General features: G+C 36.9%; 2 protein-coding genes across 7 annotated transcripts; both read left to right on the forward strand.

Annotated features, from left to right (window-relative positions):
* The first annotated feature begins 417 nt into the window (after positions 1 to 417).
* LOC122823548 (sesquipedalian-1-like) lies at positions 418 to 6,103 on the forward strand. 5 transcript variants are annotated; one of them, XM_044103290.1, is made up of 4 exons: positions 418 to 793; positions 1,157 to 1,268; positions 4,189 to 4,492; positions 5,564 to 6,103. In XM_044103290.1, the coding sequence occupies exons 2-4, from the start codon at positions 1,188 to 1,190 to the stop codon at positions 5,932 to 5,934; spliced, it is 756 nt and encodes a 251-aa protein (XP_043959225.1). In that variant the 5' UTR covers positions 418 to 793; positions 1,157 to 1,187; the 3' UTR covers positions 5,935 to 6,103. The 5 variants fall into 5 exon arrangements, with proteins under 5 accessions (XP_043959225.1, XP_043959227.1, XP_043959228.1 ...); XM_044103292.1 differs by having other exon boundaries at positions 686 to 793; positions 4,179 to 4,492; XM_044103293.1 differs by having other exon boundaries at positions 786 to 1,072; positions 4,179 to 4,492.
* A 589-nt stretch (positions 6,104 to 6,692) lies between these two features.
* Positions 6,693 to 14,904, forward strand: mylpfb (myosin light chain, phosphorylatable, fast skeletal muscle b). 2 transcript variants are annotated; one of them, XM_044103296.1, is made up of 7 exons: positions 6,711 to 6,841; positions 8,987 to 9,144; positions 9,519 to 9,617; positions 11,298 to 11,478; positions 12,318 to 12,396; positions 12,475 to 12,523; positions 13,577 to 14,904. In XM_044103296.1, the coding sequence occupies exons 2-7, from the start codon at positions 9,142 to 9,144 to the stop codon at positions 13,676 to 13,678; spliced, it is 513 nt and encodes a 170-aa protein (XP_043959231.1). In that variant the 5' UTR covers positions 6,711 to 6,841; positions 8,987 to 9,141; the 3' UTR covers positions 13,679 to 14,904. The 2 variants fall into 2 exon arrangements, with proteins under 2 accessions (XP_043959232.1, XP_043959231.1); XM_044103297.1 differs by lacking the exon at positions 8,987 to 9,144 and having other exon boundaries at positions 6,693 to 6,841.
* Positions 14,905 to 16,972: the final 2,068 nt, after the last annotated feature.

A 16,972-nucleotide genomic window follows, 5' to 3' on the forward strand; every position in this document is an offset into this window, starting at 1 on the left:
ACTTAATTTGGAGCTAAGTGTTTAGTTGGCAAAATATTTAATTTGAAAGCTATTTAGTTCAGACTTGAACATTTAGTTTCCAACTAAATATTTAGCTTGTTAACTAAATATTTAATTTGAAAGTTGAATACTTTAAGTTAAACATTTTATTTGAATTTGACATTAATGAATATAGTAATAATGTGAAAATATAACTGAAAAATTAACACACCCACATTTTCTTTCCTTTATGACTGGCTAAACTAAATTACTCCTTTGTTTTTTGTTTTGTTTTTTATTTTGTGACTTTACGAACAGCACTCCATATGTCTTGACATGTACTATTGATTCATTTTACTTGGATTTTTTAAATGGATGAAATACGTATTAAATTCACATGAAAGGCTGTTTGCAACACTTTATTTTGAAGGTTTCGAAAGTAGATTTTGAAACAAGCGCGTCACTCTGCAAGACAAACCGCATGATTACGCAACTCCGTAACACGAAGCCAAACATTAATTTTTTTATAATGATAGAAAAACATGCATTGAAAATGAGTAAAACTATTAAAATAAAAAGGAAAGTGTTAAATTAAACTTGTAAAATTATATTATTTGCACGCATATTTATATATTTAAAGCTTTATTTGCTCAAGTGAGTTGACGTGGAGCCGGACCAGGAAGCAGCTGCTTTACACACACTCTCTATCTCTCTCTCTCTCTCTCTCTCTGTCTCTCTCTCTCTCTCTTTAACACACACACACACACACACACACACACCCAAGGGAGGAAACTGCAACACGCTTTACGGAAAGGTGAGTAACCGATACCCATGCTGATGGAAACGTTTTCTCGCTTCCCAATTTCTTCAAAAGTTTCGTCTGAGTCAGTTTTTCTTTTTTAATTGACGCTGTCGCTTTAAATGAAACAGCTGGGCAGGTAGAAGTGGTGACATGAGCGCCGCTAACAAATGAAAAATATTTATTGTTACTGAAAACAAACAGTCCTCCTTTGAAAATAATAATAATAAAGACAGTAGGGTGAATGAACTCTGGTGTGAAACAAGGGAAAAACATCCAGTTCTTTTGAACTGAGTCAGTTTGTGACAGTCATGGTGATAATTAGTTCTCGGATCAGTTAGACGCGGAAGTGACTCAAACTGTGTTTGTGTGCTGCAGGTTTATGTTCTGAACACCCTACAATGTTGAAATGAAGATTGATGAAAAGGTTGTCAACTACTTTGAATCTTGCAACTCACCTGTGGACAAAGAGGGATACCTGTCCAAAAAGGTAAACGCCAACGTTTGGAGTTTTTCAAAATAAAACCCGTTGTATATGTTTTCACGGTTTATAGATGTGACACTTTGCAAAACATAAAAATAGCTGCGGTTTCGTTACCAATATGCAAAATATTTCTAATGCTAATGTCGAAAAATAAAATCTCGCAGTTGTGGTGTTTGTGTTAAATTAAAAATCACACATGAATAAATTTGTGTGTGCCATAAGTCATGAAAAATAATGGCAGCAAAATGAGATGTATTCTTAAGTTAGCCAAGATGCTAGCATTCATCTATCTATCTATATTCGTGTTCAGGTATTGTAGCCACAAATATTTTGGGGGAAACTATAATCGGCGATTTTCCAGAGCAAATATAAATTCAACATAACTTTTTATAAACTGTGAGAGCTGTGAAAGTAGAAGCGCCACCATCCTGCTCTTTGTCGTTTTCGGCAGTAGTAATTTATCACGTGACTCGTGGAATGACGTGTTTTTACCGCTGAAAACCACCTTATCCTAACACAAAAGCCTTTTTTTAATCAAAAACTCTTTTTCTTTTTAAAAATTTGGCATGTTTCCACTAAGACAATTTATTTTCGTAATTTCAATTCTCTGGTTAACAGAAACGCAGCTAGTTTCTTTAAATCCCATTTTGACCAATGTTTCAACTTGGTATTTGATCCCTTTGATCTATAAATTATTAATACATTTTAACAGTTGGATTTATTTGACCAGTCAAGCTTGAAGTAGGAACCAACTTCAAAAACATAAAAAACGCTTTATGTTGCATTCCCCATTAAACATTAATCCGTAACAAAACATTATGAAATTTATGCATTGTACATTTTCTGTCTCTTTTTTATTAAGTTAGAGCTTTTCAAAGACATGAAAATGTAAATGTATTCACTGTAACTCATTTTTTAGAGGATGTTTTCTATTGCAGACTACAGAACATTATTAGAAAATCTTATTATGTAACTTTCTATGAAAATATGTTTATTATGTTTAATATTTCCACTCTTCCGACTTATTTACATGTTAATATTTAATATATTCTTTAATCACGTAACTGGATTTTTTTCTTCACATTTTTATTCCAAATAACAAAGCAGACAACCAACTTGTTAAATTTTGTAGACAAACTTTTCAGCCTCTATTTACTTTGGAAACAAGGAAATTTACAGAGTCGCTAAGCTAACAGTAAGCAGATACAACTCGTCTCCAGCAATGATGTAAAATTATTAGTATGTGTAAAAGTCAGAGTATTTTGGATTGACTCTGTTTGTAATTTTAAACGTAAAGACCTAAAAATATACAAACACTGATGCTACAGTAGAGTAAACTCTAAGCAAATGGGTTAAACTTCGTTTTTCAAAGCAGAAATAAATGCGTTTGAAGACACTTTGTTCTATCGCCTTCGGGCCTCGAGCTGAATTCAATCTCCAGTTCTCAGTTTTACGTGAGAAATGACTCATAAGTTTGGATTTTAGGAATGAAAAGGAGGAAAGCTGCTAGTTCAGTCAGAACTTGTGACAACCCTGCAGGAGTCAAACCTTTCATGGCTAAATTAAAAAAATCCATAAGTAAAGATTATCTGTACAACACATTTCAACAAACAAATCAAATGAATGTACTTAACATAACACAATTGACTATGATGTGAATACAAAACCACAAGAAAGCAACAAACAATATATTTCTTCCAATTCCTTCATTAATTTGATTTTAAAAAATCATCAAAAAATACTGGAATGAAGTCTGGACTTAGTCAGTGTGTCAGTTATCATTAATTAAAAACAACTCTTAGCAAATATTTTGCTTTTTTTCCCCTTAAGTTAAAAGGATGCCATGCTAAAGCATTTTTAAAATTAGAAATGTATAAATTTATTTGGCATGGACAATCCGTAAAAGCCCCAGAGTTTAGCTAAATGGTTACCCGTTGTATTCATTTTATCAATAAACAATTGGTTCAAACAGGAGCAGTTGCAGTTTTCTGAAAGTTTGTTCCAGATTAGAGGAGCGTGTAAACTGAATGCTGCGTCTCCATGTTTGGTTTTGATCCTGGGGATGCAGAGCAGACTTGAACTAGACCTCTGAAGGCACTGTAATCAGTTCAAATAAAGATAAATGCATGGATGAGTTTTTCAGGATCTTGTTGGGACATTTGTAGTTTAATCCTGAAAATGTTCTTCAGCTGATGGAAGACTGACTTTGTAACTGTATTTATGTGGCTCTGAATGTCCAGGTCCATCACTACACCCAGATTTGAGGCCTTTTCTGTAGTTTGTAGCTACAATGACCATGTGTTGACTCTACATCGTTCCTGTTTTGATCTATAGATAATAACTTCAGTTTTTAACATTCACAAGTAGCCAGTTTAATTAATACAAAACAGGAAATATACAAGGTTGTGTGTTTTGGTCGAACAACTCTTCCGTATGGCTAATAAATGCTTCAGTAAAGCTTTGTCTCGTCTTGTTTACAATGGTAGTTGATGCATTTTTTAGATTTGCAGATGGCCACACAAGTTTGATTAATTTAAATATTTCTTATTTGAACGGGACAAAACTGTGGTTTTTCAAAGTGAACCCAGAGTTGCGTCGGAAACAAAAATTAACAAAATAACAATGGACCAAATAGGGAGCCGTGGGGAACGCCACAGATCACTGAAACATTCACCTTTGAGTAGTTAGAAGGTTTTACTGAATTTAAACTCAGTTCCAACATGAACTGTGTTTAAAGTCATTGTTTTGTGACCTGATTTTAACCCCATTCCACACCTCATGTAATTACAAACCAACACAATATTTTGCAATAAAAATTAAGAAAACATGTGCAACGTATCCTCTTTGCAGACTACAGATTGCTCCAAAGCAGTTGTGTAATTGAGAGATGAGTAATCTGTCCAGTAAAACACACAGTGTGTTGCAGGGTGAGATAAAGACTTCGTATCAGAAGCGCTGGTTCGTGCTGAAGGGAAACCTCCTCTTCTACAAGGAGCGCCCGGGGGACAGGGACGTGATTGGAGTCATTGTTCTGGAGGGCTGCACCGTCCAGCTGTGCGAGTCCGAGGAGCAGTTCGCCTTCTCTCTGGTGTGGAGCGAGCCGGGACTCCGGACCTACAAGTTTTCGGCGGAGGACCAGGCGAGCCAGGAAAGCTGGATCAAGGCTCTGCTGTCGGCCAGCCACAGCTACCTGGCCCTGCTGGTGACGGACATGGAGAAACAGTACAGAGGTGAGAGACGAGGGAGAGGGCGACCTTTGTTCTGGCTCTGAGTCACCGATTGCAGTCTGGCACCAGGCTCACTGCGGTACAGATTACACAGACTTGGTGTTTAATCGGGATGCAAGTACTGATTCATTTAGTTATCGATTGTTCCGACTATTCCTAATAAATTGCCTCCAAAGTTATTGCAAAAAACAGTAATTCTGTTGTTTTTAGACAATTTTCAACTACTAAAGTGATAATGTAAGAAACATTCTCAAAGATCAATAAACTTTAAACTAGGGATGCACAATGTATCGGCCAATATTAGTCTTTGTTCTTTTAGCATATTCGTATTGGCCCGATGAATAAAACTGGGCCAATATTAATATCTAATATTTATTTCCATCTTGTTGCTGCCTGTTTTTTCAAAAAGGGTCAAACGAGTAGATTAGTACAGATAATATCAGTTAATATTGGTTATCAGCCATAGCAGAAATATTGATTATCTGCCCAAATTCTCTAATGAACATTTAACACTGGACCTGGAAGACATTTTAAATATCCAAAATACATGAATAAAAAGAAGTAACACATAAATTAATTATGAAGTCTTTAATAAATTTTGCTGGACAATAAATTGTCATAAATGTTATTGCGATAACCAATAATATTGTGGTTTTGAGAACATTTTCAAGTAATATAACAATAATGGCATAATAGTGGAAGAAAAAAAATTCAAAGGTTATGGATTCACAATATATCAGCACCAACATTGGTATCGGTCGATATTGATCTTTTTTTTTTTTTTTACATATTGGTATTGGCCCGATAAATAAAATATCTAAGATTGATAATTTGATCTGTGGATTTATATCTATAAATGCTTCCTTGATGCTCTTGGGGGCCCCCTGGTGGTGTGAAGACCCTAAGCTGTCACTTAACTCGCATATACCTTGTGCCGACTCCGCCTTAGCCATTGTGGTTGTTGTGGCTACAAGCAGATTTTTGACTCATGGTTTTAACTATCGGACTTCCTGGAGCTCCGTTGTATTTCTGCCATATTTCAGTCCATTTTTTTTTCCTTCTCCTCTTTCGAAGATGCGTTGCTGTTGCATCCCGGCCAACTCCGCCGGCCGTTCACGATGCCAAACTTCCACACGTCAGCACCAAACTTTGTGGAAGCAGCAGTCTCCAACCAAATGCTTCAGCCTTCGAACATTTCGGTGGCCAGTGCGTTTTCCAAGAAATCGCCCAAACTGTGGTCTAAGAAGAACTCGAACCTGCCGCCTGTCAGCACGCCTGCTCCGCCGATGTTGGAGTACTCGGATTTGTCTTTAGGTCCAGAGGAAGATTTCAGTAAAATGCATGAAGACTTTGGAAAGGAGGTGAAGAAACTGATTGCTGACTGGTCCAGAAGAAGAGGCGGCGATGAACCAGCTCTGGAGGAAAGCCTGATAGATCTTGGATAAAGAACTTTTAAGTTCTCGGTTTTTAATCATTGTGTTAAATCTTGCTTGCAACATTTCAAACCTTTTATTTCATTAGAAACGGGAAAAGTTTTGTTTAATGTATTTGCTTTGTTCTGTTTTTAAGTTTTCCTCCCATTCATTGTTCAATAAATTATCTATAGTCTTTTTACTTTGTTGATCATTAGTGTGAAGTTATTCCTTTTGACATTGTAATCTATAAATTACGGTTCTGGTTAAAGAATAACTGTGAACATGGATGCAGTATTAATTTTTAAATCAAATTTGAGCTGACTTGGATTTACTGCGATTCACACAGGCTCATAGCCATTAAAATGTTGACGACTTGTGGAAAACCGCCCACTTCCTGTAGAAACACACAAACTAAAAAACATTTGGCAGATCAAAATTCCTGGTATCAGTTTCTGGTAGATTAAACTCACTTTTTTTCTTTTAATAGTGACAGTTTGGATCACAGATTGAAACATTAACAAAAAATAAAATGTTTTTTCAACAGCACAACGATTCCAAAACCACATCAAAACTGGCACTGTGTCATAAATAAACAATATAACAATATTGTTATATGAAATGACAGATATTTTAACAGTTTTAATAAAGTTGATGGCTACAGTTAAAAGCCAGGAATCATCTTAAAATTAATTCTACCTAATCTCATTACAAGAGTGGTGAAATAGTGCACGTTATTAGCTGCGTTTCCATATAATCCCCTAATTTGACAGTTCAAAAATAAACATGACTAATGGAAACACCTTTTTGCCGAGTCACATGATCAGCAACCGGAAGTGACCAGTGGCGCAAACCACGAAGAAGACGAGGGACAGGAAGCGGAAGGAGGATGATGGCGCGGCATGTTTGGGCTCCAATGTTGCTACATACAACATGCTAGGTAAGTTCAACGGTTTTCTTTTATACAAAACTAATTCAACCAGCTGGTATTGTAAACTAAACATGACTACATAACCATGATTTATTTCAATGATTTAGTAAAATCAGTGACGTGTGTCTTTATATACTAACCCAATGAAACTGAATTTAATAACTCCCATTCTACTTTTAGACGCCTAAAAATTGTTCCAAAAAGTCATAGATTAGCTATGTTTACATTTTAGATTAGAACCGGCAACTCTTCACCAAATATTTCAGTACATTTTTAACATTACAAACGATGCTTATACTAAATACAATTTAACATCATTGTTTAAATTATTAAAGCTAATCATTTAAAAAAATCAAGCTAATCAGTGAAGAGTGTCAAAATGTTAGTACAGGGTCAAAATGGCTGCAGAAGAGAATGGTGGTGGTGATGATGGGGGGGCAGCGCTGCTATTTCAGTCTGTACAGCTGTCTTGGTTTTATGGTGTTTGACTGCTCCCTCTGCCTCTCACCTTCAAGACAATATCTGGAGGAGGATAAAAAAAGAAAAAAAGATTTTAAATAAAGCCCTGTCTTATGATGAGACCTGGGTCACACATATGTCATGTGAAAAACATTCAACCTGCAGGAGAAGAGAGGCGCCATCTCAACTTCAAATACATGCCTTGGTTGTATAGTGGACTGATTGATGGGAGCCCATGGAGCTCATATATGGTGTTAGGTGGGTGGGTTACGCTCCTCCTGTCCTTAAACCCCCGGAGTAACCAAAATTAGTGCATTCCTGATCAGAAAACTACTAAATTAGTTAATAATCTTCTTTTTTTGCTTTCCAAATGCTAAATCTTACCAAGTAATTTATCAAGTGTACCAATTAGATCGGTACAGTTGAAATAACAAAACTAATTTATAAGTAACTTTTCAGCGAGATATAAGTTTGTTTTAAATCAACAATTCCTTAATATTGAGAAAAAGTTCTAGTTCCTCTGGTTCATTATTTCACTTAAAATATGGGAAAATGTTTTGTTCTAAGTGAAATAATCTGCCAATGGAACTAGTACTGGGTTGCTTGGTAACAGACTGGGCTTGGTTGGTGTTGCTAGGTAACGGGCTGGTGTTGCTAGGTAACGGGCTGGTGTTGCTAGGTAACGGACTGGGCTTGGTTTGTGTTGCTAGGTAACGCGCTGGGCTTGGAACTCGACTCATTGTCGTGTTTTGATTATTGATTCTATGTTGTGTTGTGTTTCTGTGTTTGATTTGATGTAAAACACTTTGAAATGCCTTGCTGCTGAAATGTGCTGTACAAATAAAATTTGATTGATTGATTGGTGTTGCTAGGTAACTGCAAAGTGCCAGTTCATTGTGAAATAACCTGCCAGTGGAACTAGTACTTTTTCCATCATTATTAAGGAATTACTGACATAAAACAAGCTCCTATATCTTGGTAAAAAGTTATTTACAAGTTAGTTTCGTCTTATTTTAAGTGTAGTAAGATATTTTCACGAGAAACTAGACCAAAAATATTTGGTAAGATTTTGCTGTGAACAGTTGGACTCTGGAAGATTTTTGCACTAACTTAAATTCCAGCTTTTCCTTCCATTTATCACTCATTTTTTCTATTTACAAAGCGTTTTTCTGCGTCTCCTTCAGTCGTAAAGGCGTGCTTGTGTTTCTCATGTGAGGCCTGGTTGTCATGTGTCATCGTTGGAACCGGACCAGCATCCTCTCGCCAATCGTTTTCAGGTTTCATTACTGTTTATACATCCTAACTGCGATCGCTGATGAGTCGTTGAGGCCCAGGCCTATCACTTGTCCAGGTGTTGACTTGGAAATATGTTTACACCAACCGCACGTCGCTGGAGGATAAATTAATAGAAAGCAGAGTTTCAGTTGACCCCATCTGTTTGGGGGTCATTCGAATAAAGCCGGTGGACGTCTGTCTTCTTCTTCCACCGCCACCAACAAACACAAAGATGAACCAGTCGTTCCGCTGCATTCATTCAGCCTCATTTGTCCACTGATGACACCAAAGTCAGTCCTGTCTGTTGGCATTGAATTCACCTCATTCCAAGACTTCTCTGGCCTATTTTGGAGCCGCCTGTAAGCCGATCCGCCCAGCCGCCTCCTCACTCCTCCCCTGTTTTGCTTACTGTTTCCTCAGCTCTGATTCCCTGCCAAACCTGATGATGTAGCTAAAGTTAGCCCCCGTCAAGTTAATATATAAGACCCCAAGGGGCCGATGCATACATGTCAGTCTCATCGGCTTGGTGTACCGGCTTCTCTTCTTGACCAACAGCAACTCAACAAACTTTAGAGATGGTGAGTGTTGTTTCTTGGAGCTCCGGTTTGCATCACAGTTTGGACAACCAAGAATGTTGGAGTCACCCAAAATCAAACCTCAAACCTTTGGATTTGAACCCTTAATTATGAAGAAGAATAAATGCTTTTTTTAAGTGGTTTATCCCAAGATTATAAGACAAACTTTCATTTTAAATTGGATAACCAAGTTTTCAACAACAAAGTGGCAGAGATAAAGGTCTTTTCTTTGCTAGAAATTAACAGTTTGAGATGATTTTAGATCTAGGGTTAAAGTTAAGTTTCCTTGTCTTATTTGTTGATTATTTTCTGTATCTTTAAGGGTGTAGAAACCTTTTGCTTTGTGTGTGTTTTACCTGTTTTTCTCCATCTCTCAGGCACCCAAGAAGGCCAAGAGGAGGCAGCAGCAGGGTGAGGGTGGATCCTCCAACGTGTTCTCCATGTTTGAGCAGAGCCAGATCCAGGAGTACAAGGAGGTAACCTTTCTTTTAATCACTGCATCACATGTAATTTTTACTGGTGTGGTTTTGTGTCTGTTTCTCTATGATTTGGCCTTGTTTAGTAACATAAGAGTGCTTCTGAAAGCCAAAGTTGTCCTTCTCAGCAGGACAGGACGGTAAATCTGAGCTTTTCTGGAGTCAGGTGATACCTCCTCTCCTCTGTGTTATCTCTGTAATTCTCCTTAGAGACACTTTGCTCCGTGACTCCACTGGAATGCAGCCCAACAGCTGGTGGAAAGTCCAATTAATCAAAGCTGGAAAGAACGGGGTGGGGGAAGTATGAAAACATACAAGTTGAGTCAACATTCAGGGATTACCAAGGTTGTTTCGCCCCTTGAGTCTAGTTTTTATAGCATCAGAGGGTCGCAGCCTTGATCTTCGACAGAAATGTCTCCTTAAGCATCTCTGGGATTGGAGAATGCGAGGCCAACAGTAGCTTAGCTGGCACCTCCAAAGGTGAAAGAACATTGGTGGCATGGTCAGAAGATTCGGTCACAAGGCAAAAGGATGACAGCTGTAATCAATACCTTGTCCTTAAATGTCGCAAGGGGGCTTGTCTCACATTCCAGAGCCTTTTTAACACCTTCGAGAGACAAGTGGACGACCAGCTGCCAAGTCCCGAAAGGTTCCCAATGCCATCTTTGGTTTCAACGGGGGTGAAACGCCCCGCTATGTGACAAGGGAAGCGGCTAACGGCTCCACATTTACACGTTTGCCTTGGCAGACTTGCTCCCACTTACAATCACTATTAACAAGTCTTAAGACGAGGACTTGTGAGAAATGTGAATCTCTGTTTTACAGTTTTAGTGTCTTATATCTTGACCTTTTAATCCCACGCATACTGCATACACAGTTAGGCCAATCATGGTAACAAATTTTTGCTGGACGATAAATTGTCCCAGAAGTTTTCAAGTAATTTAATGGTAATGGAAACTAATGCAAATATCTTAGCACACTTGAAATAAGACAAAACTAATTTAAAACTAACTTTTCATCAAGATTTAGGAACTTGTTTTACGTCAATATTTCTGTAATATTGATGAAATAGTTCTAGTTCCACTGGCGCGTTACCTAGCAACCCCAGCCCGTCACCTAGCAACCCAATTCTAGTTCCACTGGCAGATTATTTCACTTATAACAAGACATTTTTCCCATGTTACAAGTGAAATAATCTGCCAGTGGAACTAGAACTTTTTCTTCAATATTAACGAATTATCAACTTAAAATAAACTCATATGTCTTGCTGAAAAATTAATTCCTAATTTTGTGTTAATTCAAGTGTACTGAAACATTTCCACCAGAAACAAGATAAAAATACTTGGTAAGATTTTGTGTTTTTTGAGTTCAGTTAACACTGGAACTTCAAGGCATTTTAAATATCAAAGTAAATAAACAAAATGACAAATAAAACAAATTATGAAGTTTCTGCAAACAAATTTATTCTTAGAAAAAGGTCAGTTGTGACAAAAGCACCAAACTGAAAACTTTAGTCATCCAGTTTTTGGTAGAAAGAGAGAAATCATGCAAATGGAAATTATTATTGAGCTCATTTAAATTTAACATGTGATTAATTGTTTTAAACTGGCCTATACAAAGCTACATATTTCCAGTTTTTCTTATTTTACTTTTGAGCTTTTCGACTCATGTTTCCTGCAGGCTTTCACAATCATCGACCAGAACAGAGATGGGATCATCAGCAAGGATGACCTCAGGGATGTGTTGGCCACCATGGGCCAGCTGAACGTGAAGAGCGACGAGCTGGAGGCCATGGTGAAGGAGGCCAGCGGCCCCATCAACTTCACCGTCTTCCTCACCATGTTCGGCGAGAAGCTCAAGGGTTTGCTGACAAACACAAACTGTTCACCCAGATGGCAAATATGTTTAGACATAAATATTGAATTGATGTTGAAGCCTGACATGTTGAGTCGACGTTATGTTTTCAACTGATACTGATGCTACTTTGGTCTACATGTACATTTGTGTTAACTTTACATTGAATCAGTGCATGCATTGATTAGACGTTGGTATTTCAACCAATAGAATTCGAGTACAAAACATTAATCATTGATATCTTTTCAACAAAAGTTAACTGGCTAGAGTTAGTTACGCCTGATTTTGTGTGTAAATTCCAATGATTATCTCTAAGGCAGCATAAAAACTTGCAGCAGTAACTGCATTTTTCTGAAGGCAGATTTTCACAAGTCGGTATTGGTCAAGTTATTCGTTACCCGTTTTGTATGTGTAAAATGTGTTCCACAGCGTTCTCTCTCACATCCAATGAGACTTTGTGTCCCTCATCATTTTTCGTCTCTGACGTTCACATTGATTTCTCTGTTGTTTTCCACTAATAACCTTACAGACCTGATGTGGGACTCTGAGAATTTTCTCGCCCGCTGCCTTTGCCTCAGTGTTGGCTGACAAGTCAAAAATGACTTGGAACACGTCTGCGGTTTGTTTGTTGGGGTTTGATCTGCTTCACCATGGGGACAGAAGCCGCCGTCATGTCAATTGAGCGATTTTTTTGATGGTTGATCCAATATAAATTTTTGACCTAAACCAAAGGTCAACCTTTTTGACCATAATTCAACATTGAATTCACATCGTTTGCCATCTGAGTCGGCTTTTCTAACTTTTTGTTTGACATTATTTGACGAACTGGGTTTGTGTGGCTGTTAGGTGCTGATCCCGAGGATGTCATCGTGAGCGCTTTCAAGGTCCTGGACCCCGAAGGCACTGGCAGCATCAAGAAGGAATTGTAAGAATATTTCTGTCAAATTTTTATAACATCTCAGAATTGTTTTCTTCAATACAATGTATTTGTTTCTGTTCCCAGTCTTCAGGAGCTCCTGACCACTCAGTGTGACAGGTTCACCACTGAGGAGGTGAGCTACGTTCACCGACTTTCTTGGCCGTTAGCTGCAAAACTTTGTAGCCCTTTCACAATTTTTTTTGTGGCCCTAACTGCAATTCAACAATGATAAAAATTCATATATTAAACTTTTTATTTTAAATCAGGGTGAAATTGTAACTCATATGGTTTTTATTCAATGGAAAATGTTAGGGACAACACAAAGTATTTGTCCTATTTCAACCAATCTTTTATAATAAGTAGAAAAAACGTCTGTCCTGAGACTTTTACTGAGAAGCCAACTGATTTTTTTTTTTATTATTATTAAAACTCAGCTATATATAGCAAGCATTTTAGAAGGAAGTGACTCAAATTCTGTTTTTATAATTGAGATTATTGGATTTTTACATGAAAATGAAAACAATTTTTGGAGTAAAATGTTCTAAACCTATGAAAACTGGAGAAAAAGCATGTAGTCTATTTTCCAGTGACAAAAAGACCTGAATAAATACATAATAGATATTTCTTTTACCATTAGTTCCATATGTTGTTGAAAATCTAAGCAAAAATGAAAGAATGCTTGCTAGCTCTGTTTATTTTATCATCTTTATATTTACAAAATGGTTTTGTTTTTTAGCACTTTTCGGCAAAATTATGTCGAATGAAGAGCCACGAACTAATAACAGTAAATTTTCCCATGTAATAAGTGAAATAATCTGCCAATGGAACTAGAACTAGGTTGCTAGGTAACGGACTGGACTTGGCAAGTGTTGCTAGGTTACGACCTGGGCTTGGCAGGTGTTGCTAGGTAACAGCAAAGTGGCAGTTAATTGTGGAATATACTGGTGAAACTAATACTTCATCAATATTAAGGAATTATTGACATAAAATAAGCTCCTATATTTTGCTGAAAAGTGACTTTTAAGTTTGTCTTAATTCATGTGTACTAAGATATTTGCAGTAGAAACTAGACAGAAAAGATTTTGTGGTTTTGCAGAATGCCTGGTGAAATACAAATGTACCAAGTAATGAAACCCTTTTTGACCTACTCAGACTGACCTCTGTGACCTCCTCTCCCCATTATTAGATGACCAATCTGTGGGCTGCCTTCCCCCCCGATGTGGCTGGCAATGTGGACTACAAGAACATCTGCTACGTCATCACACACGGAGAGGACAAGGAGGAGTAGATCCCTTCTTCTCCTCAGCTCTCTACCTCTACCAACACTCTGCCACCATACACTCGCTCCGTTTTCTCCAACGCCGTGACTTCACTTCCACAAACTCTCTCGTCCAACATTTCCGCTCGCCAAAAGACTTCTCTACTTTGCCCGAGATGCTGTGGATGGGTGCGGTTTGTGAACAACAGGAGAACATGGGATTATTTTCAATAAAAATAATCTTATGACATTGAAACTCTCTCTCTATCTCTGTCTTTACCTCTTTCTTCTCCCTCCATCATTCACTCTGTTCTGCGTTTTGAGGCCAACAGTGCAAACGTACAGCTAGCATGTAAAAGTTACAGAGTTTGGCAGTAATTAGTTACATTTAGTGTAGTAACTTTTTTGACAAAATGTACTTTTACTGTACAATTTACTTTTATTTCAGTCATTTAATTATGAAGTATCACTACTCTTACTTGAGTAAGATGTCTGAATTTTCTCCCCACTGAATGAGAAACAAACTTGTTTTAACCAAAAATTCTCCAGACAGACCTTGCAGTTTTTGTTAAAGTTTCAGAAGTTTTTTTATTGAAAGAAACTGATTTGGATTTTTTTTTGCCGGTTTTGGTTATTTTTTGTTACTTATATGGCTTATTGTCATTTTTCTCCTGAAAATACCAAAATTTCTACTTCATATTTTAGTCCGTTTCATAGTGTAATTTTGACCATTTACTCAGCACTTGAGTAGAATTTTTACTAAATACTTTTTTACTCTTACTTGAGTAAAAATATGTAGAAGTAGTGCTGCTCTTCAGTACATTTTTTGGGTTCTCTGCCCACCTCTGCTAGCAGCGGTTGGTCAAAATGTCTCTTGGTTAGGGTTAGGCTTCGGTGTTTGCACGGCAACTAGCTTGAAACAAGCTAGCAGTCTGACCCGGTTGGGTCTGTTGGACTGAACTTCACAGAGTGCTTAATGGCTTCCTCCCATTCATCTGTGGGAGAGTAAAAGATAAAAGAGTGGAGGTACCGCACTACAATAGCTAGCCGACCTGTCTCTTTTAGCAAAAAGAGGAGATGCAATCAGAAAAAGAGGAAAGCATTAAACTAGGACAATCAAAAGGAAAAAGAGAAATAAATCTTTTGTTTTTGACTTGTTGTCCTCCATGTCACTGCTGTTTCGCTCCTGTTGTGATTGTGATCTGTCTGCACTGCAACAAAGAAAGAAGTACAAATAAAATCCGCTCTCTTTCGTACGACACTTTCACTGAGTCTGCTGGTTTTGAACAAGAATCGAATTTCTCCATGACGCCAAGCAGAGACAATTTTCAGACTGTTTATTAATATGCGGCATTAAAAGTGTACGGATGTGGTGAAACTTGTCGATGCCCCTCTGCAGAGCTCGGTAGTAACTGGTTACATTTACTCAATTACATTTACTTGAGTAGCTTTTTGAAAAAAATGTGTAAAATTTCTGGATTTACCCACTGAATTAAGAATAAACATTTTTTAACCAAAACAATCACTAGACACAGACACAGCTGCAGTTTTTGTTAAAAGTTTATAAGTTTTATATTGAAAAAATGTATTTTGGCTGCTATTGTTAATTTTTTTTCCTCATGAATTATTGTAATTTTTGTCCTTAAATTACCAAATTTTTCTACTTAACTTTATATTTTTGTCTGTTTGTTGATGTAATTGTTAAATATCAAATGATTAATAATGTGATCAGTTATTCAGCACTTTCGACTTTTTACCAAATACTTTTTTACTGTTGAGTCATTTCTTGGACGGATACTTTTTCTTGAGTAAAAATATGTTCAAGTAGTAGTACTCATACTCAAGTACAATTATTGGGTACCACAATGTCTGATTTTGTTTGGTTAATTATCTGTACATTTCAGTTTATTACTACTTTTCTCAGTTATTTCAGAGATCATTGTGGGTTTTTTGATCATTAACAGAGAGGATGTTGACACTTTTATAAAATTTTGTGTAATTCTGAGACGCTCCACTTCCTCCAGCTCGGCTTCAGTACTTGAGTTAATTCCTTTTAAGTCTTCAAGTGAGCACAACTAAACCAGAAATAAATGTGACGACACATAAATCAATCAAATCACAGGTTCAACATGTTTGTGATCTGAGGACTGGCATTCATTACATTCTGTTAAAGACACAAGACCCTCGAGGTTTTGTCTCTCGTTCTCCAAGGTTGCTTTGCTCAGTTTAGAGGAGCAGGGGTGTAGAAACGTTTTGTCACGTGGGCCAAGACATAACAACCCCAAACTAAACTCAAGTAAATAAAGAAGTCTGATTTTATTTATTTATTTTCAAAATGAATATTTACTTCAGATCCAAAACTTGACATGGATTTAAATGATGGTGTATTAGGCCATTGTAGATATATATAAAAAATGTAACAAATAAAGTATTTTGTGAATTCGTGAAAATTTTTGACTTTTGGAATTTTTAAAAATTTTTCACATTTGAATCATTGAAATTTCTAATTTCTTTTGTGGAAAATTTGAGTTTCTTGGTGGAAACTTGCAGCTTTTCTAAAAAAATAATCTACAACTGGCCTATTGGATCTTGCACGTGTGCTATAATAAAAGAAAGACAAATCTGTATAAATTTTGAATTTTAATTGGGAGCCACATAGAATTAGGTAACATAATGTAGGGAACATAACTGTAATGCACATTATGAACTGAAAAGCCTAAAACCTGAACAGCTGTAATGATTTGAGCTCTTCAGAAGATATTTTTACTGGATGTGTGACTGGGTTTTATTTTAACAAGATCTGAAGTTTGTCAAAATTTGTCAGTTTGTTCTTTGAGTTTGTTTTGTTTAGTTGTTTCTCCAGATATTCATTCTGCTCTTGACGGTTGGTAGTTACCATAGTAACCTGTAACTGACAGCTCCGCCCCTTTTTCTGTTGCAGTTGGTAACTGTGGTATTTGTCAGGATCAGCTCTGTTTTCTTTACAAGTGTTATATATTAACATACATTTTAGACTAATTTAATCTTACACAGTGTAATTTGGTTATGTTTTGTATATATCATTATTAATGTGCATTTTAGATGTGTTTTATTTATAATTGTTAGCCGCTGCTAGCTGTTGCTAGCTGCTCATTGGGCGATACTGCTCTTTACTTAATGTATAGGGCAGAAGCTGCTGGACTGATGTTAACCACCAACTTCATTTCCTCTTGTTAGAATAAATACAGTGTACCTGAGTGTGTCTGTTGTGAATGCAACCTACTGGACCTGAGATGAACACAGAAGAGTTACAAATGCACATTCTTAGAAATTAATGCACATTCA

Source organism: Gambusia affinis, linkage group LG20 (genome assembly GCF_019740435.1).
Source record: "Gambusia affinis linkage group LG20, SWU_Gaff_1.0, whole genome shotgun sequence".
Taxonomy (NCBI): domain Eukaryota; kingdom Metazoa; phylum Chordata; class Actinopteri; order Cyprinodontiformes; family Poeciliidae; genus Gambusia; species Gambusia affinis.

Bases quoted from the DNA above. Each gene is read 5' to 3' on its own strand.
- LOC122823548 (XM_044103290.1), top strand. From the start codon at position 1,188: ATGAAGATTGATGAAAAGGTTGTCAACTACTTTGAATCTTGCAACTCA. The intron at 1,269-4,188 runs GTAAACGCCAAC...AGTGTGTTGCAG, and splicing joins AGGGATACCTGTCCAAAAAG to GGTGAGATAAAGACTTCGTA. The intron at 4,493-5,563 runs GTGAGAGACGAG...CCTCTTTCGAAG, and splicing joins CATGGAGAAACAGTACAGAG to ATGCGTTGCTGTTGCATCCC.
- mylpfb (XM_044103296.1), top strand. The intron at 12,397-12,474 runs GTAAGAATATTT...TTCTGTTCCCAG, and splicing joins GGCAGCATCAAGAAGGAATT to TCTTCAGGAGCTCCTGACCA. The intron at 12,524-13,576 runs GTGAGCTACGTT...CCCCATTATTAG, and splicing joins ACAGGTTCACCACTGAGGAG to ATGACCAATCTGTGGGCTGC.